The sequence below is a fragment of the Sorex araneus genome, chromosome 9 (genome assembly GCF_027595985.1).
Source record: "Sorex araneus isolate mSorAra2 chromosome 9, mSorAra2.pri, whole genome shotgun sequence".
In the NCBI taxonomy this organism is placed as follows: domain Eukaryota; kingdom Metazoa; phylum Chordata; class Mammalia; order Eulipotyphla; family Soricidae; genus Sorex; species Sorex araneus.
In genome coordinates, this window is record NC_073310.1 from 1,962,830 (window position 1) to 1,984,504 (window position 21,675).

At 69.2% G+C, this 21,675-nt stretch overlaps 1 protein-coding gene across 14 annotated transcripts in view; it reads left to right on the forward strand.

The window, feature by feature from the left end:
• Positions 1-21,675, forward strand: part of NCOR2 (nuclear receptor corepressor 2) — a 73,976-nt gene that overhangs the window by 22,315 nt on the left and 29,986 nt on the right. For 10 of the 14 annotated variants that reach the window (XM_055147589.1, XM_055147597.1, XM_055147596.1 and 7 more), the window contains 13 exons: positions 1,366-1,558; positions 4,579-4,706; positions 5,130-5,292; positions 6,667-6,846; positions 7,776-7,889; positions 10,823-10,879; positions 12,006-12,058; positions 12,942-13,008; positions 15,341-15,513; positions 15,770-15,863; positions 16,791-16,969; positions 19,156-19,210; positions 19,764-19,862. In XM_055147589.1, coding sequence (XP_055003564.1) covers positions 1,454-1,558; positions 4,579-4,706; positions 5,130-5,292; positions 6,667-6,846; positions 7,776-7,889; positions 10,823-10,879; positions 12,006-12,058; positions 12,942-13,008; positions 15,341-15,513; positions 15,770-15,863; positions 16,791-16,969; positions 19,156-19,210; positions 19,764-19,862 — 1,467 coding nt within the window. In that variant the 5' untranslated portion in view covers positions 1,366-1,453. The remainder of the gene's footprint in view (positions 1-1,365; positions 1,559-4,578; positions 4,707-5,129; positions 5,293-6,666; positions 6,847-7,775; positions 7,890-10,822; positions 10,880-12,005; positions 12,059-12,941; positions 13,009-15,340; positions 15,514-15,769; positions 15,864-16,790; positions 16,970-19,155; positions 19,211-19,763; positions 19,863-21,675) is intronic. The other 4 variants (XM_055147591.1, XM_055147602.1, XM_055147603.1 and 1 more) reach the window with 2 other exon arrangements.

Consider the following 21,675-nt stretch of genomic DNA (forward strand, 5'->3'; position numbering starts at 1 on the left):
GCGGCTCCTCCAGGGCCTCGGCCATGTCCCCTGGCCGTCCGTCCCGAGGGAGGTGGACTGGAGACGGGGCCCTGGTGGGGCCAAGGGCAGCACGGACCCCCCACAGCACAGCACAAGCCTAGCCGGGAGGCCTGCCTGGAGGAGGTGTGTTGGGTTGACACGTACCTAGTTCCTAGCCATTGTGTAGCGCCCTCCCCTCCGTCCCAGACATGTCTGTCTTCTAGAGCAGAGCTGCTCCCCTCACCCCAGCTGCCCTTCCTCGCTTCCTCGCCCCCTCGCCCACACTCTGCGCCCCTCTCCCGCCCTCCTCGGAGAAAATCGCCGTTTGGAAGCCAGATGGCGGCGCCCAGACACAGCGTGCAGGGCCGGGCCACGCGGGGGGCTCTGCCCGGGGGAGGGGAGGCCTGGCTGCCGCCCAGCGGATGTGAACGCACCGCGGCAATTGGAAACAGCCGCCGGCCTCACGCGGTGCTCGGCCCATCTGCCGGCCGGGCTGGGCAGCGAGGCCGAGTCCCTGTCTGGGAGTCTGGGGTGGGGCTCGGGCTTCTGGCCTGGGCCTGGGGGTCTCCGATCACGGTCTTCCTGCCACACCAAGGGGGGCTGGGGGAGGTCCCCCGCCGCGTGCGTCTCAGCAGCCTCAGTTTCCCCTACAGAAAGAGGGGGAGGGGGAGGGAGCAGCCGTGGATCCGGTGGCGCCCCCCTCCGTCGCCCCCGGGAGGCCCAGTCCGGGGGTCTGAATGCTGCGGCTCTCGCTAGGGGCCCCCACAGGGCTGCCCTGCAGGCCGGGCCCAAGGGATTTTCCGGACAGGCCAGAGTCGGGGCGTCCGGGAGCCCAGAGAGGGGGCAGGAGCCTGGGGTCACCCGCACCCGTCTCTGTCCACACACCCACCTACCAGCCCACCCACCTGTCAATACCCCACCCACCCACCCTGTCCATCCGTTACCCACCCACCCCGTCCATCCGTTCATCCGCCCAGATAGCCCCGGGTCCCCTGTTCCTCCGCCATTGCTCCTTGTCACCCTGATCTGCCTCGTGACACCTTCCCCCTTCCCGCACCTTCCGGCGGGTCCGACTCACCCCTGAGGACATTACCATGCCCGTGGGAGGGGCATAACTGGGGGATCTGTCCCCTCTGCCCGGGGGCCCCTGGCATCTCACTGCCCAGGGACTGCCGTGTCTCGGGGGTGCCTCAGGCTCCCGTGGGCACTGGGTCCTGGGCTGTCTGTCCTGGGGCCGCTGTCCCCAGCAGGCTCAGCCTCGGGCCGCGCCCGGAGCCGTGGGCCGGGCAGGGGCTCCCTGCCGGCTCCTGCCTGCCCGGGTGCCCACCCTGGACGTGGGAGCTGACGCGTGTGCTCTGTTCCCAGGGCCTGTGCCGGGCCGCTGCCCGCCCGCTGAGGATGACGCCCAGCTGCTGACCCTCGCCCGGCGAAAGGCCCCCCGGACGCCAGCGCCATGTCCGGGTCCACGCAGCCCGTGGCGCAGACGTGGAGGGCCACGGAGCCCCGCTACCCACCCCACGGCCTGCCCTACCCCGTGCAGCTCGCCCGGCCCCACACGGTAAGGCTCGGGCCGCGCCCCGGGCGGGGAGTGTGGGAGTGTGCAGGCAGAGACCCCCGGCGCTCGGGCTGTCCACGCTCCCGGGAGTCACCCAGAGCTGGGGTGAGGCGGGAACGCGGGGTGCAGTGGGGTCGCAGATAGCGTGGCACTGCAGAGCTTTCTGCCACCCGCCCTTCCCGTGGGCTTGCGTGTGCGTGTGTGTATGCGTGTGACTGTGTGACTTCACATGCACATGTGTGTGTGCGTGTGCATGTGTGTGTGACTGCTGTGTGCATCTGTGTGTGTGACTGCGTTTGTGTGTGTGCATGCATTTGTGGGATTGCATGTGTGTGTATGTGAGTGCATGTATGAGTGCATGTGTGTGACTGCATGTGTGTGTACCACCCTTCTGTGTGATTCATGCGTGTGCATGTGTGTGCATGTGAGTGTATGTGTGCTCGTGTCCTGCCTGGCCCGGAGGCCTCAGGAGACAGCGTGGCTCGGGAGAAAGGGCAGGGGGTGGTTTTGCTCGGCTGCCCGGCCTCGGGGCCCCGGGGCTGCAGGGTCAGTGGGGTCAGCGCTGACCGAGTTTGAGGTGGCTGGGCTCGGCGCTGAGACCCGCACGCCCGCCGTGGCCGAGTCTCACTCTGCAGACGGCCTGGGGCAGCTCTGTTTGCCTCTGTCCGGGCAGTCTCTGCGGGGCCGAGTGTCCACTGGGACCCGGGGCCCTCGGGGCCTCCTGCCTTGCGGCCACTCTCGACCCCCCGTGTGTGGCTTCCCTGCCTCCCCCCAGCGTCCTCCCCATGCCCTGATGTAGGCCAGGGCCGTCCCCACCTCCAGAGACTCCAGGGTCCCCGTGGCTGTGTCTGCCCTTGTTGCTGCTTGTCACGCGTGTCACCAGCTGCCCGGAGGGCTGCAGGGATGCTGACCGTGCCCTGGGTGTGCGCCCCAGGCTGTCCTGGCCGTCCCCCATGGTCCCTCCTGCCCTTTGCCCCAGCTGGGTCTCGCCCCGGTTACTTGGGGTCATCAGCTGACACCAGCTGGTGTCAGTGACGCAGGAGGTGCTGGATGGGGGCCAGCGGAGGCTGTGGCCAGGGTCGCCGGGGCCCTGGGCAGGGCGGGGGTGGGGGTGGCTGTGTGGGCTGTGGGCCACGGGGTCACTGTGCAGGGACATTGCACTGCGGGCCAGCGTTGGGGTTCACGACCGGGCCCGGAGTCTCCGGCATTGACCCGGCCTGGCTGGGGGTTGCTCCTTGCGTCCGGGAGCGAGGGCGATGGAGGGACACTGACCCGGGGCAGTGTGGCCGTGGGCAGCCCTGCCCGCCAGTGCTGTGGCTGCTTGGCCTGGGAGCGTGTGTGGCCGCCCCTCTGCGCCAGGGCCCTGATGGCCTCAGCTGGCCCTGCAGGCCCTGAGGCGGCCCAGAGTGGGACGCCCATGGGAACGCGCAGGCAGCCAGTGCTCGGGCCCCGTGTCCCTGCAGCCGCCCCCTCTGGGCTGGCCGTGACCAGGTGGTCTTCGCGTCATGCCCCAAGTCCCCTGCACCCATGCTGAGCCACATGTCCGTGCAGGAACTTGCCCCTCCCCCATGTGCCCCTGGGCAGGGGGTACCAGAGCGTGGCCTCGGGCCAGATGACCAGTCCGTGTCCTCTGCGGTGCCCCGGCTGTGCTTACCCACAGCCCCGCTCCTGGGCCTCAGTTTCCCCACCTTTTAAGCACGAGGGCTGGGGGTAAAGATGAGGAGGGTCCACAGGCCGTGTGCCGAGCCGGCTGGCTTCCCAGTGGCCCCGGGCCAGCGAGTCCCCGGAGGCCGTCCAGGCTCGGCCGTGCGGCTGTGTGACCTCGCCCGGACAGCGACCTGCTTCCAGCCTTGCCCTGCCGGTGACTTCAGGCCCAGAGGAGCCCCCGAGTCACCTCCGTGCCACTGAGGGGACGAGGCCGTGCGGCCCGAGGGGGCTGCCCCCGCCTACGCTGCTGGGCGCATCATTCATTCACCTGGCTGGCAGGCCTCATTCTTTCATTCCCTCACGCAGCACACGCCCACGTGCCTGCCCCTGTGCGTGCAACACACTCACGCTCTGATGCTCACTCTGCACACGCTCACCCACTCGCACTCAGCCCGGCTGTGGTTCCCAGTTACACACTCGTCCACACTCGTCCGCACACTCGTGCTCATTCACACTCATTGACACACTCGCGCACACACACTGCCCCCGTCACACACTCGCTCACGTGTGCACACTCACTCACGCACATCCATGCACGCACGTGGCGGCCGCTGTGCTGCAGGCCCAGCCCTGGGCCCCACGGTGCTGCCGCGGCAGAGGTGATGCCCGGGGACCTGCCTCCCGGGAGCCAGGCACAGCGCCGGGGGCTCACCAGGCCCTCGGAGGAGAGCGGGCGGGTCTCCCCGGCTCACCCCCAGCCCCACTCAGACATCGGGGTCCAGAGCGGCCCCGAGCCAGCGTGGGGGCAAGGGCGAGGGCGGGAGAGGGGAGCACCCTGTGACTCCGCCCGGGGTCTCGCTGTTCCTGCCCTTTGGAGATATCTGTTGCCTCCAGTGACCTCAGTTTCCTTGTTCAGCTGGGGAGGGCTGGCACTCTGCCGGACTCCTCACCCAGTGCTCACCCTGTGATACCCGCAGGGCTTCTGTGGTCTCTGAGCTGTGCCCGCTGCCTCAATTTGGCAGGACAGTCGCCCCGTGGTGCGGGCCTGACCCCTGGCTGTGTGTCACAGCCCTTGCTGTGTGTGTGGACACGGTGGGTGTGCTTGTATGTTCGTGTTGCTGTGTGTACTTGTGTGTGTGTGTGTGTGTGTGTGTGTGTGTCTAGGACCAGCCTGATGCCTCTGGGGAACCAGGAGGGCCTGGTCTGGTGTAGGGTGCCCTGGTGCAGGGAGCACAGGGCCGAGGGGAGGTGGGGGAGTTTCCAGCTAGGAGCACTGGGCAGGGAGCCCTGCGGGGCTGAGGGGAGGCAGCACTCCCAGGCAGGGGTGCTGGGCAGGGACTCCGTGCTGGCCGGCTGACGCGTGTCCCTCCCTGCAGGACGTGGGGCTGCTCGAGTACCAGCACGGCCCCCGGGAGTACGCCTCGCACCTGTCCCCCGGCTCCCTCCTCCCACCCCCGCGCAGACGCCCGTCCCTGCTGTCAGAGTTCCAGCCCGGAAACGAGAGGTGCGCCGGGCGGGCCACTGTCCCCCCAGTGCGCTCGCCGTGGTCCCCAGCTGCCGGCTGAGCACCTCGGGTGGGCGCGCAGGGGCCCGGACACGGGCAGGGAGAGGAGTGGCGGTGCGGGCTGCCTCTGGGCTGCCCCGGGGAGCAGGGCCGGGAGAGTCTGCTCTGCTGCCCCTGGTGCCCAGGGTCCCAGCAGCGTCCACTCTGCCGTGCCGCAGGCCCCTCTCCAGATGCCACCCCCCCCAGCTTCCTCCCGGCCCTGCGCGCGGTCACTCAGGTGGCCGTGACCCTGTGGGTGCCAGGCCGGCGCCCTCCCCGCCTATGCGGCCGCCCGCGGGTCCACGTGGGCTGGTGGCGGCCGAGGGTCCGAGTGGGGTGGCTGCGGGGCCCGGGGGGCAGGGCCGCTCATCGCCGCCCCCACAGGCCGCAGGAGCTGCATCTGCGGCCGGAGCCGCACGTGTACCTGCCCGAGCTGGAGCTCCTGGACAGCAAGCGGCCGCGCCTGGAGCTGCTGCCCTCGCCCCTGCTGCGCCCCTCACCCCTGCTCGCCGCCGGCCAGCCCGGGCTGTCGGACGACCTGGCCAAGGTAGGCCCGTTCAGAGATGACCCCGGGCAGCCCCTGAGGGTCCGGGTCTGGCTGGGACTGGCCGCTGGCACTGCCCACAGGGGTGCCCGCGGCGTGCCCCAGCCGTTCCTTCCATCCCGGCCCCCCGCGCTCCTGTGCCCCATCTCGTCTCGCCCCTACCGGGCCTGGTGGGACCCCAGGAAGCACTGGGGAGCCGGGCGGCGCCTGCTGTGTGGCTGTGGGGCGGGGCCGGGGGATCGGTGGGTGCCCTTCTCCGGAGCTTCAGGGCCTCATCGGCCCCTTCTGGAAGTCTCCTGTGGGCCAGCACTTGGTGGCCCTAGAGGGACGCACTGGCCTCCCCAGAGCCCTGCCCGGATCTGCAGCTGGATGGCTTCAGGCGCGCTGGCCGCTGCCTCCTGCTCCCCGGTGTGCTGGGGCCCCTCGGGCCAGCTGCGAGAGTGCCGGGTCCCGGACCCCCGTATGCCCCGAGCCTGGCCTGTGGACCCCGCACACGGGCACAGCCTTCTGCCATGGCCGAGCTGGGCACACGGGTGGACGCTGGGCAGCGGGGCCCGGCTCTGGGGGTGGGCACCCAGGGCCAGCAGGAGAAAGGCCCGCAGGGTCCCTGGGGGTGTGTGTGTGTGTGCGCATGTGTGTGCGTGTGTCCTGGCATGAGCTGGCGTGTGTGTGTGCATGTGTGTGTATGTGTGTGTCCTGGCATGAGCTGGCATGTGTGTGTGTTTGTGTGTGTGTGTGTGTGTGTGTGTGTGTGTGTGTGTGTGTGTGTGTGTGTGTGTGCGCACGCGGGCGGGGGGCCCAGCACCCTGGGCGTAGCTGCTGCAGGAATCCGGGGCCCTGCGTGGTCCCACAGCCCCAGCCTCGCCCGTGCCCACAGCTGTCAGGGCCAAGCGCCAGCCGGTGCCCTGGTGAGTGGCTCCGCCTGTGCCTGTCCCCGGAGCCCCGCTGCGTCTCGGGGCCCTGTGAGGCCAGCGGCCTGGTGCTCCCTGGGGCTTCTGCCCCCGCGGCTGCGGGTTTGGGGGACCCTCCGGGTGGGCCTCAGGGGCGCCAGGCCTCCAGCGCTGCGGGGGCTCAGCTCGCTGATTCCTGGGCCCCCGCCGCCTGCTCTGTGTGGTCATCACGTGTGTGCACGTGTGTGCCCACAACGGTATGCGAGTGTGTGCCTGCACGTGAGTGCGTGTGTACGTGTGTGTGTACCTGGGCACGTGTGTTGGTTTCCGGTGACACGGGCCGTCTCTGAACTGTCAGCACAGGCTCTGCTGCGCCCAGGCCGGGGGACGGTCCCGGTGGCCCTGGGAGGGTGACGGGGCCCTGGGAGGGCCGGAGGCGGCCCGGGGCTGCCCGCGGGGTGACCCGGGCCTGTGCCGTCCTGCCCAGGACCGAAGCCTGGCGGGCAAGCTGGAGCCCGTGTCCCCGCCCAGCCCGCCGCACGCCGACGCCGAGCTGGAGCTGGAGCCGCCGCGGCTGTCCAAGGAGGAGCTGATCCAGAACATGGACCGCGTGGACCGCGAGATCGCCATGGTGGAGCAGCAGATCTGCAAGCTGAAGAAGAAGCAGGTGCCCGCGCGCCACGGGGCAGGGGCCTGGGGGAGGAGGGTCAGGCCCAGAGAACGGATGCAAGACAGCTGCTCCCCCCGCCACAGCCCTCCCCACTGCTCTCCCCACACGCCTTTCCCACACGCCCCTCCCCACACACCCCTCCCCCCACTGCCCTCCCCACACGCCCCTCCCCACCGCCCTCCCCACACACCCCTCCCCACTGCCCTCCCCACACGCCCCTCCCCACCGCCCTCCCCACACACCCCTCCCCACTGCCGTCCCCACACACCCCTCCCCACATGCCCCTCCCCACACACACTCCCCACCGCCCTCCCCACACGCCCCTCCCCCCACACCCCTCCCCACTGCTTTGCCCACCGCCCTCCTCACACTCCCTCCCCACACACCCCTCCCCACACATCCCTCCTCGTATTCCCCCTCACATGTCCCTCCTCACATTCTCCTCACGCACCCCTCTGCACAGCAGCACCCCTGTCTTTCGTGTTCGGGCCGTTGGGTCTGTGTGGGGTTCAGGGCCGTATGCGTCTCACTGTCCTCCCGGCCAGCAGCCTGTCCCCCAGCCCCCCTGCAGCCTCTCGGCGGCCTTTCAGGTTCGCTGGGGGTCGTGCTCTCCTGAGAGGGCCCCTGCGCCTCAGCCCGGGACCCCGGGCGTCCCCGTCACCTTGGGCCTGGCTGGCTCGGTAGAGCGGGCCGTGGCGAGCGCCGCCTATCCCGGGGCCCGATGATGGGCCTTCTCCAGCGGCGGCTGCCGAGCGGAAGCGGGTGTGCGGGGCGGCCCTCCCCGGTGCCCGGAGTCCCGGTGACTCAGAGGAAGTGGTCAGCAGCCTGACTTCCGCCCGCGGGCTGCGTGGGGCCGCCCCGGCCGGCCACGGCGCTCAGCTCGTCCTTCCGCCCTGCGCTCACCACTGCGCTCTCCCGTCCCACAGCAACAGCTGGAGGAGGAGGCGGCCAAGCCGCCCGAGCCCGAGAGGCCCGTGTCGCCGCCACCCATCGAGTCCAAGCACCGCAGCCTCGTGCAGATCATCTACGACGAGAACCGGGTACGTGCCCGCCCGTGGCTGCCTCGCCTCAGCCTGGGGTCCTGGGCGAGACCCCCGGGGGCAGCTGCACGCGTCCTCCACGGCCACCTGCAGGGATGCGGCTGGGCGGGGCAGGGGTGCGGCTGCTGGCCACGTTGGGCCTAGGACCGGCTGCAGCCCGGGGGCTCATTCCGGGGCGGGCCGCGGGGTCCCGACGGTGATGCGGGGCTTTCAGTCCCCAGTACTCGGTGGGGCCCCTCGGACACGCCTGGGGTGTCCCGGGCTCCTCGTGCCGACCCTCAGCTCCCCCGAGGCTGCTCTCGGCCCGGCCTGGCTCCCTGGGCCCCACCGGCTGCTGTCGGGGCGGGTGCCCGCCGGTGGCTGTGGCTGTGGCAGGCCCGTGTGCAGGCGAGTGGGCGGGGCGGCTGCCTGGCGTCGGGTGCCCCGTGTGGCTGGGACACGGCCCTGCCCGTGCGCCGGGCACCTCCTTGTTGCCTGAGTCCTCACTGGCCTCCGCGCCAGGGAACGGTCCTCGTTTGGCCCGGTTCTGTGGGACCTAGTCCAGGTGCTGTATGGCGAGTTGTGGTAGGAGGAAGCAGCTCAGAGCGGACAGGGCAGAGGGCAGAGGGCAGGGGGCAGGGGGCAGGGGGCAGGGTCTGCCCCCAGGGTTGGGCGTGAGCTTTGGGAACCCCGGGACTCCCACTCGCCACTCTGGCCGGGGTCGTGAGGGCGTTGGGGACAGGCCTGTCCTCTCGGAAGCCCGTCTCCTGCCGGGGGCCAGTGGTGCCCGAGCACCAGTGCTCACCCTGTGGGTGAGCTGCCCTTAGCGCCCCCCACACTTCCACGGACACCCAGACTTGCACACATGACGTGCCTGTGCCCAGCACACGCGTGCACACACTCTCGATTGTGGGTGAGGAACGGGCTCCCGGCTGGTCAGGGGTCGGTCTGAGTCCGTTCACTCGCTCACTCACGCATCGTTCATTCACCCACACCTCATTCGTTCACCCACACCTCATTCATTCACTCACCCCTTCAGCGCCTGCCCGCGGCCAGTTTGGGTGTTCCAATGCTTGGAACGAGGCAGGTGCAGCCCTGGGAAGTGTCTTTGGGGGCCTGCGGGGAGTGGCTGCAGGGACTCACTCAGCCCAGTGGGGGGCAGCCAGGATCCAGCCCCTGGGGGTCCCAGGGTTGCTTTCATCTCCGCTCCTCTGAGGCTGCTTCCACCGGGCAGGGCAGGGCTCCCACAGGAAGGCAGGGGTGCGGGAGGGAGGGAGGCCGCCAGACCACACCCCACCAGGAGGCTCTCCGGAGCAGGGCTGGGCCCTCGGCCCCCCTCAGTGTGGCCCCACATGGGCACAGACTCGGGGAGGGGCCGGATCTTGTTGGAATCCTCAGGAGAGGGGAGAGGACGGGGTGCTTGCCTGAGGTTGGAGAGAGCCCACCTCAGCCCTGGTGGGGGGGGTGTGAGGAGGCGACAGCGTGTTGCACCCTCACCGGAGCTCAGGCAGGGGCAGTCCAGGCAGACTTCCTGGAGGTGGCACTGGAAGCTGTCTTGCAGCCGTGGGCTTTGCCGTGAAAGTCAGAAGGTTCTTCCCAGGGGGATAGCTGGCCTCCTCCCAGCCGGGAGCTGCTGCTGGTGTGTGGAGGTAGAGCCCGACTGTGGCGCGGTGGGGGCAGCAGGGGGGACCCTCACGCCCTGGCCCAGGAGCGGCCGGCTTCAGGGGAAGCCGATTGTGGGGTTCTGGGGCACCGCGCCTCCTGTCCTGATGAGCGTGTCACGGTGCTGGCCCCGCTGCCCCTCTCCCCACTGGCCCCCTGTGCACGCAGGCCCTGGACAGGGGTTCCTGCTGCCCTCAGTCTTGGGGGCTCCTCTCTGGGTGCCATGGGGCAGGGCTCATGCGTGTATGTGCGTGTGCACCACTCATGCCCATGTGAAGCTGCGAGAGCCAGACCTGCCCCTGTGTGCTGGGCACTGCACACGTGCCACAGCTGGGGCATGGCACACGTGTCATGCGTGTGGGACACCCGCCTAGCACATATGTGATGCATGTGAGACACCCACCTGGCACATGTGTGATGTGTATGAGAAGTTCGCCTAGCACATGTGTGATGCGTGTGAGACGCCTGCTTGGCACACATGTGATGCATGTGAGATGCCTGCCTGGCACACGTATGATGTGAGATGTTTGTCTGGCACATGTGATGCGTGTGGGATGCCTGCCTAGCACATATGTGATGCATGTGAGATGCCCACTTGGCACACGTGATGCGTGTGGGATACCCACCTAGCACATATGTGATGCATGTGAGACGCCTGCCTAGCACATGTGTGATTCATGTGAGACACCTGCCTAGCACATGTGTGATGCGTGTGAGATGCCCACCTGGGACATGTGTGCTGTGAGATGCTTGTCTGGCACATGTGTGATGCGTGTGAGATGCCCGCCTGGGACACGTGTGCCGTGAGATGCTTGTCTGGCCCATGTGTGATGCGTGTGAGACACTTGGCACACATGTGACACATGCCTGGGCTCTGAGCAGGCCCCCAGCCCCCCTGAGCCCAGAGCCCCTTGCGTCCTTGCAGAGCACCTTCTCCCGCTGTCCCCCGAGTGGGCCTGGCGTCCTGGGCAGGACACGGGTGACCGTCTGCCCTTGTTGGTGGCCTGAGGGTCAGCCTGTTGAAAGTGGCGACACCTCTGCCCGGCAGGCCCCGGGGCTCCGCGCCTGGGGTCGTGGAAGGCCAGTGTCCACGGCGCAGGGTGGCCTGCGGAGGCCGGAGCGGCAGGCAGGGACCTGGGGCCGGGCTGGAGGGGCCAGTCGGGGAGAACAGGGGCCGTTTGCCGGAGGGAAGCTTGGCGGGCACAACAGGGCACGGCAGGGGACTGAGGCCCTCAGTGTGGGCCAGCCTCCCCCTGCTCTGCGGCTTCTCACGGCTGTCCCCTCCCCTGCAGAAGAAGGCCGAAGCCGCACACCGGATCCTGGAGGGCCTGGGGCCGCAGGTGGAGCTGGTGAGTGGGGTGCGGCGGGGGGCTCTCCCCACCATGTGACCCGGGCACTGCAGAGCGGGGCGGGCGGGTGTGGGGCCCCGGCTGGCCTGGGACACCCACCTCTCGGCTCAGAGACCGGCCCAGGTCTGGCGCTGGCGCAGAGCTGTGTCTGCAGACGGCCTGTGTTTCTCCCCTCGAGCTGGGGGGCTGCGAGGCTTCGAGGGTCCCCCAACACCTGTGGGAGTGGCTGAGTTGGACCAGGCTCCCGGTGGACACTGGCCTGCCTGTCCGTCCCTGAGACGGCTCCCCCGCCCCTCCGCAGCTCCACTGACCGTCACCCGCGCCTGCGGCCGCCATTGAGTGCCGTGGGCAGTGGTGCCGGGTCCTTCTGTGCACAGCTGCCCGCACGGCCAGCCACGCCACAGGGGCTCGAGGCTGCCCCCACCAACCTGGCAGGGCACCCGCCGGGCTCCCGGGGAGACGGGCACAGCCCGGGGGCATTGCTGGGCCTGGCGGTCTCCACCAGGGCCTGGGAGGGCAGCGTTCGCAGGGCCCCCCGCCGCACGCACACACACACAGTCACTCCCACACACGTACACGCACTCCCAGGCCCAGATGTGCACACATATGCTCACGTGCACAGGTACACATGCATGATGAACCCACCCACACAGATGCACATCCACATGCACACATGCACTGGGAACAGATCCACACACAGGCACACGCATTAGGGACACATCCATACAATAGCACACATGTTTACACACAGTAAACACATTCACACAGGTGTACATGTGCTTATATGCATAATAGTCACAGATGCATGCACGTGCACATACATGATGAACACATCCACACGGATGCACACATATGCACGCACACACCATGAACACGTCCCGCACTCACACACACTGGGGGGGCGTGGCTGGCGAGGGCCCTCCTGGGCCTCTGTGGGGCCAGCAGCGCTGGGGCTGCCTCAGCCTCGCCCACCACGGGGCCCGGGGCCCTGCCAGTGCATGGCAGCCTCGGGGGGTCAGCTGCCTGTCCTGGCTGTGCCCGGCTGGCCCTGATGCCCGGCCTGCTGTAGCTGCCCGCAGGGTGCCGTGGGTGGGGCGGCTGCCCTGACGCCCCCCCTCCGTTGCAGCCCTTGTACAACCAGCCGTCGGACACCAGGCAGTACCATGAGAACATCAAAATGTGAGTGTGGGCGGCTGCCCGGCCTCTGAGGCTTGGCGAAGGGTCCCGGCCAGGGCTGGGTGGGCAGGGGGGTCCTCCCGTTTGCGGGGAGGCTCTGGTGCCAGAGGGCACCCTGAGGGGCCTGACCCCATCTGCCTGCGACCGGGGCTGTGTCCAGCCAGTGGGGACACCGGTCCAGCCCTGTGGCTCCGGGACCACCCCGCAACAGCTTGACGGGCCTGGGGCTGAGAGGGGTGTGGCTGCCTCAAGCTGGGGGCCCATCACCCCCAGAGGGCATGGCGGCCCGTGGCCCTCCAGCTGGTTGGGGGCGTTGCTGTCGGGGCGCAGCACCCTGGGGTCCCCCTGGAGCGGGGCTTCTGTCTTTGTCTCTCTGTCCCACACTCTCTGTGGGCTGAGATCAGCCAGTAGCCGCCCCCCCCCCACGGAGCTCTGACCTTGCCCATGGGCAGCTCGTTATAGCAAGATAGTTTCCACTGGGTAGAACGGAGGAAGGGAGGACGTGTGTGTGTGTGTGTGTGTGTGCGCGCGCGCGCGTGTGTGTTGGGAGGGGGAGGGGAGAGAGAGAGGGGGAGAGGGAGAGAGAGAAAGGGATGGGAGGGAAGGAGAGAGGGAGGGACAGGGGAGAGGGGAGAGAGGGAGAGAGAGGGGTGGGAGGTTGAGAGGGGAGGGAGAGGAAGGGGTGGGAGGGGGAGAGGGAGAGGAAGAGAGAGGGGTGGGAGGGGAGGGGGAGAGAGGGAGCGGGAGGGTGCCCTCTGGGTCAGTGCCCCAGGGGGGCAGAGATGGGCGCTGGGCCAGGTTGCCGCAGGCAGGCAGGGGGCCGCGCCCTGGCCAGGGAGCCCCCCGTGGGCACTTCCCCTGGAGCCCACAGGCTGTGCTTCCCCAGAAACCAGGCGATGCGGAAGAAGCTCATCCTGTACTTCAAGCGGCGGAACCACGCCCGCAAGCAATGGGTAAGGCCAGATCGGGTGGACTGAAGGGCGGGCCCGGGAGCCCCTCCCTGTTTCTGTGGCCCCTTGTGGCCCCAGCGTGGCCACGCCCCTGGCCCCCACACCAGCAGGCCTGGACTCACCGGCCGGCAGGGCTGAGCTGCCCGCAGCGCAGGGTCAGGGCCCAGAAGCCAGCGTGCGGCTTTAGGATGGTCCCTCCAGGGACCCGCGTCTCCCGGCTCTGCCTGTGGGCACAACCCCAGGGGCAGGGCAGGGGCGGGGCGGGGCGGGGCCGAGGACTCCCTCTGGCTCCCAGGGCACCTGGAGGCTGTGGGCCCCTTGCAGGCGTCACCCCTCGGCAGGGACAGTGTGGGGGGGCCGCAGTGGCCGCAGCGTCCAGCAGTTTCCACCCCAACGGTGCTGCCCTCTCTCGGGAGCGGCAGTATCTGGGGGGGGGTCCTGGCCTGTCCCCAGCGAGGCCCCGTGAGGCGCCGTGTCCTGAGTGGGGTCTGGGGCTCGGGAAGGAAATGGGTGCCGGGGCCTGGCAGTGCCCAGAGGCCGTGGGCACGGGGGTCCTGGTGCCCGCCTGTGTGAGAACGGGGTCTCCAGACACCCTGCTCAGCCTCCTTGGACCCCCAGGTGGGCCGGGCTGGATTTGGGGTATGTGAGGTGGGCAGGCTCGGTCAGGGAGGACGTGGGGGACGGTCCCCTGCGGGTGACGTTTGTGGGCACACAGTTCAGAGTCCCCACCCTGGAGGGTGGCTCTGCCGGCTCAGGGGCGCGTGTGCAGGGGCAAGCACATGTGCACGTGTGAGCTCACATGTGTGTGAGCATGTGCATGCAGGCTTGTAGTGGTGAACGTGTCCATTAATGTGCAAATGTGGCACATGCATGAGTAGTGTAAATGGTGCATTGTGGACACATGAGCATTGTGTGCCTGTGAGCACTGTCTGAGCACTTGTGTACACGTGAGCACTGCGTGTCGGTGTGGGAGTAGAGCATGTGCACAGACATGCATGTTAGGGCCTGTGAGTGTGGGTTGGCTGGCCGGCCCCTCCCCTGGCCTGTGAGTTTCCCGGGAGGAAGGAACCCTCAGCCCCGCCCACTCCTGGGGTCCTTGAGCAGGACAAGGGCGTGGGGCGGGGGCACAGGGGCTGACGGGCTGTTTGCGGAAGAGGAACCGGAGCTTCTAAGAACCCGGGTGGCTTGTGGCCGGTGGCCTGTGCTGCGGGTTCCGGAAGCGCAGATAGCAGGGCACGTGTGGAGGGGTCGCAGGGGCCCGGGACGGCAGGCGGCTTCCTCTTCAGGGGTCTGCCGTGTGGCTCGCCCGGGGACACTGGCTCGGGGTGCGCCTCAGCCTCGGCCAGGCTCCTCTCCGGTCTGGGTGCCCAGGGTGCTGGCCCCTGGGTGTGGGGTGCCCTTGGTGTGTGCTCCCTCAGTGTGGCGGGGGCTCCTCTCGCTCTGCCAGGGGTCCTTGAGAGGCCGCTTGGGGCCCATAGGAGGGTGACCTGGGCGCTGTCAGAGGCCGGCCGGGGTGGCCGGGGCACAGGGGTCTGGTGCTGAGCTGCTGAGCGCGGGTGCGGGGGGCCGGCAGGACAGTGGTATTTGGCCAGACCCACGCCGGAGGCTGTGGCGGTCACTGGGCGGTGGCAGGGCCCGAGCTGGGAGTGAGGAGCCGCTCAGGGGGCCGCAGACTCAGCTCCCTGGGCGGGCGGGTGCCGTCCCCTCTGCGGGTCCCCGGGCAGCCGTGGGGCGGGCTCCTGAGAGCCGGGCACGGCCAGGCCTCAGCGGGGCGCCCCTGAGGCTGAGTAGGAGCGAAGGGGAGTGACTATGTATGCCCGTGTCTGATCGTCTGTCTCAGTGGGCGCAGCCGTGCATGACTGTGGGAGCCACCATGCGTGTCTCTGTGGGCGCCACTGCGTGTGTCTCTGGGAGTGACTGTGTGTCTGTGGGCATGGTTGTGTCTGTGGGTGTGACTGTGCGTGTCTGGGCGTGACCTTGTATGTCTGTGGGTGTGACCTTGTGTGTGTCTGTGGGTGTGACTATGCGTGTCTGTGAAAGCCCTTCAGTGTCTGTGGGTGTGAGCTTGCATGTCTGTTGGTGTGACCTTGTGTATCTGTGGGTGTGACTGTGTCTGTGGGCATGGCCGTGTCTGTGGGTGTGACTGTGCGTGTCTGGGCATGACCTTGTGTGTATCTGTGGGTGTGACTGCGTGTCTGTGGGCGTGACCGTGTGTGTCCGTGGGCGTGACCGTGTCCGTGGGCGTGACCTTGCGTGTGTCCGTGGGCGTGACCGTGCGTGTCTGGGAGTGACCGTGCGTGGGCGAGAGGTGCCTCCACGGACCGTCCTGCCGCAGGAGCAGAAGTTCTGCCAGCGCTATGACCAGCTCATGGAGACGTGGGAGAAGAAGGTGGAGCGCATCGAGAACAACCCGCGGCGCCGCGCCAAGGAGAGCAAAGTGCGGGAGTACTACGAGAAGCAGTTCCCCGAGATCCGCAAGCACCGCGAGCTGCAGGAGCGCATGCAGAAGTAGGCGGGCGTCCCGGGCTGGGGAAACTGAGGCCGGAGGTTGGCGCTGTCCTGCGGGGTGTTGAGGCCTGTGCCGGGCCGGGGATCCTGCTCATGGTGGCCGTGGGCTCCTGGGGCCCCGGGGCCTGGTGAGGGCGGATGGGCCCCCGTCTCACCCCCGCCCTGCTCTGGGGAAGCGGCAGCTGCTCTGTCCCAAGGATCATACCATGGTCCCGAGGGTGTCGCAGGAGCCTCACCTCTGCCCTCTGGTCGCCAGCAGGGTGGGCCAGCGCGGCAGTGGACTGTCCATGTCAGCCGCACGCAGTGAGCACGAAGTGTCGGAGATCATCGACGGCCTCTCGGAGCAGGAGGTGAGGCTGCGTCGGCGGGTCCCCGCGTGGCAGAGGCCCCGGTAGGGCAGGGTGGCCGAGGGCGGGCCGGGGCACCCCAGGGGCTGCAGGGAGGCCCTTGCACCTCAGAGGCCCGTGGCGAGGAGCGAGCGTCCCCCGGCACGCAGGGGTGAGGCCAGTGTGGTGCCTGCCTGAGCCGCTGCTTTGTGGCTTGTCTGGTCTCAGAGCCGCCCCGGCCCTGGGCGAGGAACCCAGTGTCCGAGTCCACGTGCTGCGGCTGTCCACACGCGCAGTCAGGCGGAGCAGAGCCAGGAGGTTCTGTCGGCAGGTCCAGTTAGCTAGACGGGGACGTTCGGGCCCGAGGGTGCCCAGCCTCCAGGCCCTCTGGCCCTTCCCGGAACGCGGGCCTGCTCCCCCCCGCTGGCCCCCCAGTCCTGAGAGCAGCCAGCTGCGTGGGGGACAGACTCAGCAGAAACGCCCCCGTGGGCTGGGTGGGCACAGAGCAGACCCCCCGGATCCCCCGCCCCGGCCTGGGCGAGGACACGGGGGCAGACGGGGCTGGCATTGAGCTGGGGCTCGGCTGTCTCCCCACTGCACCCCCAGGGAGCCTGTGATCTTGCTGACAGTGGCGGGGCAGCCTGCCGCAGGAGATGGGTGGCCGGGCACTGCGTGGCCCTGGGGCCTGGCGAGGGTGGACGGGCCTCCTCCACCACGAGTCTTCCGCCGTGGAGACTCGGTGGCCGCTCGGAGCCTCTGAATAGCCTTTCTGGGGCATGTTCACCGCCACTGCCTGCAGGCCGCCCTGGGGAGCCCAGAGCCAGGGCTGGGAGGGACAGTCTGGAACCTTCTGGCTCTTCCGGAACCAGGCAGCCCCTCCCTGCCCCTGCACTGGCCGCCAGAGCAGGAGCCGGGCACCCCGGCCACTCCCTGCTGCCCGTGTCCCCGCAGAACCTGGAGAAGCAGATGCGGCAGCTGGCCGTGATCCCGCCCATGCTCTACGACGCCGAGCAGCAGCGCATCAAGTTCATCAACATGAACGGGCTCATGGACGACCCCATGAAGGTGTACAAGGACCGGCAGGGCATGAACATGTGGAGCGAGCAGGAGAAAGACACCTTCCGCGAGAAGTGAGTGCCTGGGCAGGGCTCGGGGGCTGGGGGCGGGGCTGGGGCGGGGCTCGGTGCTCTGGGGGCGGGGCTCCGGGGAGGAAGTGCCGCTGACTGACCACAGGGGTTCCTGGGTTCCCGGAGACACAGGGGTTTCCCGGGCGTCCCTGGGGGCAGGCACAGGGATGCTGTCCCCTGTCCCTCCTGGGCTCAGAGACCGCTCCCCCCAACTCCTTCCCGGGAGCTTTCCCTGGGGGGCTCCATCTGCCCCTTTCCTGGGAAGACCAGGCATTGGGTGCCCCGCGTGCCTGTGTCCCAGGTGTGTCCATTTGCCAGCAGGCAGCTTGTGCTCTTTTGGTGGACGCATGAGGCAGGGCCCTTCCGGCCGGTGCAGGGAGCAGTGGGGTGGGCAGGAGGCTGGCCCTTTGCCGGCTGAGGGACCTGTGGCCGCACGGCTGTGTCGGGCGGCTGTTCTGTGGGTTTGGCGCATTGCCCCTTTATTTGCTGGTGGGCACCCTCGTGGCACGTGAGCAGGTAGGCACAGAGAGGTTGGGACGCGTGTCAGGGCCACGGGGAGCTGGCGTGCTGGAGGCGGGCCTCAGGGCCCAGCCTTGCCTTGGGGGACTGAGTGTGTGGGGACGCTCTGGCTTCTGCAGCAGGGAGTGTGTTAGTCTGGGGCCGCCCCGGCACCCTTGGGAGTGGGCTCCGCCCCCCAGTGTCTCCTCTCACCGCTCCGGCCAGCCCGGGCGTGCCACTGGCACCGAACCCCAGTGGAGGGGAAACTGAGGCACAGAGAGCCCAGTGTTCGACGAGGGTGCATGATGGGGAGCTCCGAGGAAGGCCCGGCGTCAGGGCGCCTTCCTGAGGCCGGGCTGGGCTGGGTCCCCAGTGCGGATGATACCAGCGCTTGGGAATGACCCCCGGGGCTGGCAAGGGCCGTGAGTGGCAAATAAGAATTTTCAGGCTCGCGGTTGATGGTGGAAATTTTGAAACATCTGGAAAACAGAAGGCGGGCTGAGGAGTCCTGCCGTCTCTGCGCGGGTGGGTTTGCCGTGTGGAGGGACGCCGGCAGCTGGGGGGCCCGTCCCAGACTCGGTGCCCACCCCCCGAGTTGTGGGGTCCCACGGCAGTGAGGGGGAGTCTGCGCTTTCCCAGGACAGCTGTGTGCTGGGCGGCCCTGCTGTGGGCTCCGGGACACCCACGTGGGCGGGGTCTTGCTCTCGGCAGGCTGGGCCCCTTCAGCTCCTCCACATCCCGGCTGTGTGGCCTGGATTCGGCCACGGCCCTTCTGAATCTCAGTTTCTCCGTCTGTGAAATGGGTGCAGCTGCCCGGGTGCCCAGCGCCTTGGAAATACTCGGCAAACTCGGGCACAGGCCGGCGTGGGTCGGCAGGAGGTGGCGGGGCCCGCCGTGCCTGGGAAACCCCGGGGCGGGCGTGGTGGGAGGAAGGAGACTGTCTGGGTGCGAGCAGGGCAGCAGGGCGGCTCTGCCTCTCCGGGCGGGGAAGCCAGAGGCCTTTCCGGATTCTCCGTGTCTGGTGGGGAGCCGGGAGCGGCCCGCTGGCCTCCTGCCCAGCCATCTGGAGGCAGGACTGGCAGAGCACACAGCTCCGGCTCCCCCGGGAGCACGGCCCACAGCCAGCAGCCTCATCGCCCCCCTAGGGAGCTGGGGGGTGGGTACAGGCCTGTCTGGCCCCAGGCCAGGGCCCCACCCGCCTCCCCGGGCGCCCTGCTCCCGCCTGCTGCCCTGACATCCCGGCCGAGGAGGTCTTTCCCAGTAACGCTCCTGGCTTTGCAGGAAGCCAGCTGGTGGGGCGCCAGCTCCCCAGCTCCTGGGCCGGCCTGCCCAAGGGCGCCCGCCTCTGCTCCCAGAACCCCTCCCCCACGTTGCCTCCCGTGACCTGCGACCTCACGGGGGCCCACCCGGGCTGAGGCTGTGCTTCCCAAGCCCAGCGGGGCCAGAACAAAGCAGCTTCTCGAGGGGCCTCCAGTGGCCACATGTGATGTCCTCGTTTTTCCTGGAAGCGCCTCCAGCAGGACAAACAAATGTATTTTCAAAGGCCCTACAACCTGTGACTCACTGGCCGGGGCCGCGCCCCCACCCTGCCCGCCCGCCCGTCATTGCCCGAGTGGGGCTGCGGCCGGGCAGTGGGGACCTGGAGATGGCTGGAAGCCTTCGGGCGCCACTCACAGCCCCCGTCTCCTCAGGTTCATGCAGCACCCCAAGAACTTTGGTCTGATCGCCTCGTTCCTGGAGAGGAAGGTGAGTGCCGGCCTCCCGCCTGCCCACCCCGCCGTGTGTCTGCACCCCTGGGGTCCCGGCCTGTGGGGGAGGCGGTGCCAGGGAGCTGGGTGGGGGCACACACCCTCCATCCCCGCTGGGCAGCGGCCAGCCCTGTGTGCCCGGAAACTGGGCAGGCCCCGCCCTCGTGTAGACCCCGCCCCCTGAGGCCCCCACATCGCGGGTCCCCTCGAGGAGGCTGCCACTAGGACCCGCCCATAGGCCCGCAAGCACCCGCCCCCTGCCCAAGCGCACAGGAAGACCCGCCCCGTGGCCATGCCCACAGGCCAGTGAAGCCACGCCCACACAGGGGTCACCCACAAACACCGCCCATGGGGCTGCGAGGTCCCGCCCCCAGGTGGCCCCAGCCTCTGCCCAGTACCTGGTGAGCCCAGGGCTGCTGTGGGCCAGGTGCGGCCCTTTGGGGGTCTCCCTTGTGGGCACCTGCCTCCTGCTGCGGGAGCAGGCCGAGCTAGCGGGCCCGGGGCTGCACTGCCCTCAGCTCCGCTCAGCATCCCCCTTGTGTCCACTGCAGACGGTGGCCGAGTGCGTCCTCTACTACTACCTGACCAAGAAGAACGAGAACTACAAGAGCCTGGTGAGGAGGAGCTACCGGCGCCGCGGCAAGAGCCAGGTGAGTGACCTGAGTGGCCGCCCCGGGGTCAGCCCACCGAGGGGCAGAGAGGAGAGGCTCAGTTCCTGGGCGTCGGGTCCCCGGCGAGGGTCTGTCCCGGGTGCCAGGCCCCACAGTGTGGAGGGGACACGGTGGCCTCGGTCACCCAGGCCCGCTGCTGTCCATGTTTGGCCTGTTGTGTCGCCGTCCCCTGCCTGCAGCCGGCCAGGTGGGCAGAACAGCCCCTGCTGGGTCAGACCCAGCTGCGGTCGTGGGCTCGGACCTCCCGGGCCCCCACGCTGCTGCCCTCACCCCTGCCCGGGCACCCAGCAGGCCGCCCTGAGAGGGCCTGAGGTGCCCTCCTGCTTCCCAGTGGGGCCTCCACCTTGCAGAAGTTTCTCGATGTGCTGCTGGAAGGGGCCACGGCCCCGCCAGTGCTCAGCAGTGCTGGCCTCGGTGGCGTCCACTCCCCTGCCAGGCCCCACATCCGGCCGCTTCCTGGGCCCGGGCCCTGAGGTCCGGCTGTGTCGGGTGCCTGTGGGCTGGGCTGGGCCCGAGGTGAATCAGCGGGCAAGGCGGGGGCGCCGTGGTTACGGCTCTGATTCACGAAGGGACAGCGTGGGGACGGCAGGAGAGGCCACCCCAGGCGGCCAGCTGATGGGCTCAGCACGAGGGGCGGGAGCTGGGCCCAGTGGGTGGTCTCCGGGGCCCCGGGACTGGGGGCTGGCAGAGAAGGAAGGGGAGCAGGGAGAGATGTGAGCTGCCCCTTCGGGGGGCGGGGGCAGCGTGTGTGGTCAGCGACCAGCTCGGCGGCCTAATGACAGTCCTGTCCGGTCATGGCCCTGCCCTGGGGAGGGCCGGGCACCCCGGGGGCTCAGGAGCTCTGTAGCCAGCTGATGACCGGACACGGCTCTGAGAGGTGCCGGGCCAAGGCCCAGGCGGGCGGCTCTGCCTGGGGCATGTTCTCTGGGCCCCAGCCCGGCCCTGTGTGTGTCTGAGGGGTTGCTGTCGGGACAGAGCACAAGTCCCAGCCCCAGGGAGCTGGGTGGGCCCCCGCGGCCCCAGGGGGCTGCCAGCAGCACCTCAGCAGAACCCAAGAAACGAGAGCCCCGGGCTCTGGGGCCTGGCGGGGCATGCTGTGTGTCTGAGGGCCTGTCCTGCCCTCTCTGTGCCCTCACCCAAGCGTTCTTGGGGCTCACTTAGCATTCCTAGGCTCTGTTCCTGCTGTTCTCCATGTTCTGGTCTTCGAGCCCAGGGTGCAGGCGTCCCCAGCCCCGTCCCTGTGGCGTGGGGCGCCCACGCCGTTGTGGCCTGTGGCAGGCCTCAGAAACAGACTCGTTCCTGGGTCCCGGGTTCCAGGTCGGCTGTGACAGGGTCTGGACTCGGGAGCACCCCGGGCGCTGACTCCACACCCGGCCCGAGGCCCCATTAGGCCACCGCTGCCCGCGCCCGGCGTCTCGGGCCTGGATGCCAGTTCCTGCCGCGGGGCTGGGGGGGCCTCGCTGGGGGCCGGGGCGAGTCCAGTGGGGCAGGCTGGAGGTGTTGGGGCATGGACGCCCCTTCCCCCGCCCCCACGGCGGCTGCAGGGGTGATGAAAGACCCGGGGCCCTGGGGCCCGCCCCAGTTAGGTGCTGCGGCGTGAGCGCCCCCCCCCCCCCGCCCCGGGGCCCCCGCTGGCCCATTTTTGGGATGTGGAGGAGACAGGAGCCTGCAGGCGGGGCCGGCCGCAGGGTGTGTCCCCAGCTTGCTCACTGCATTCGCCCGCGGCTGGCCAGCACCCCCAGGGCCCAGGCCTGACGCCGCGTCCTGCAGCCCTGCCCGGATTGGCCCGTCC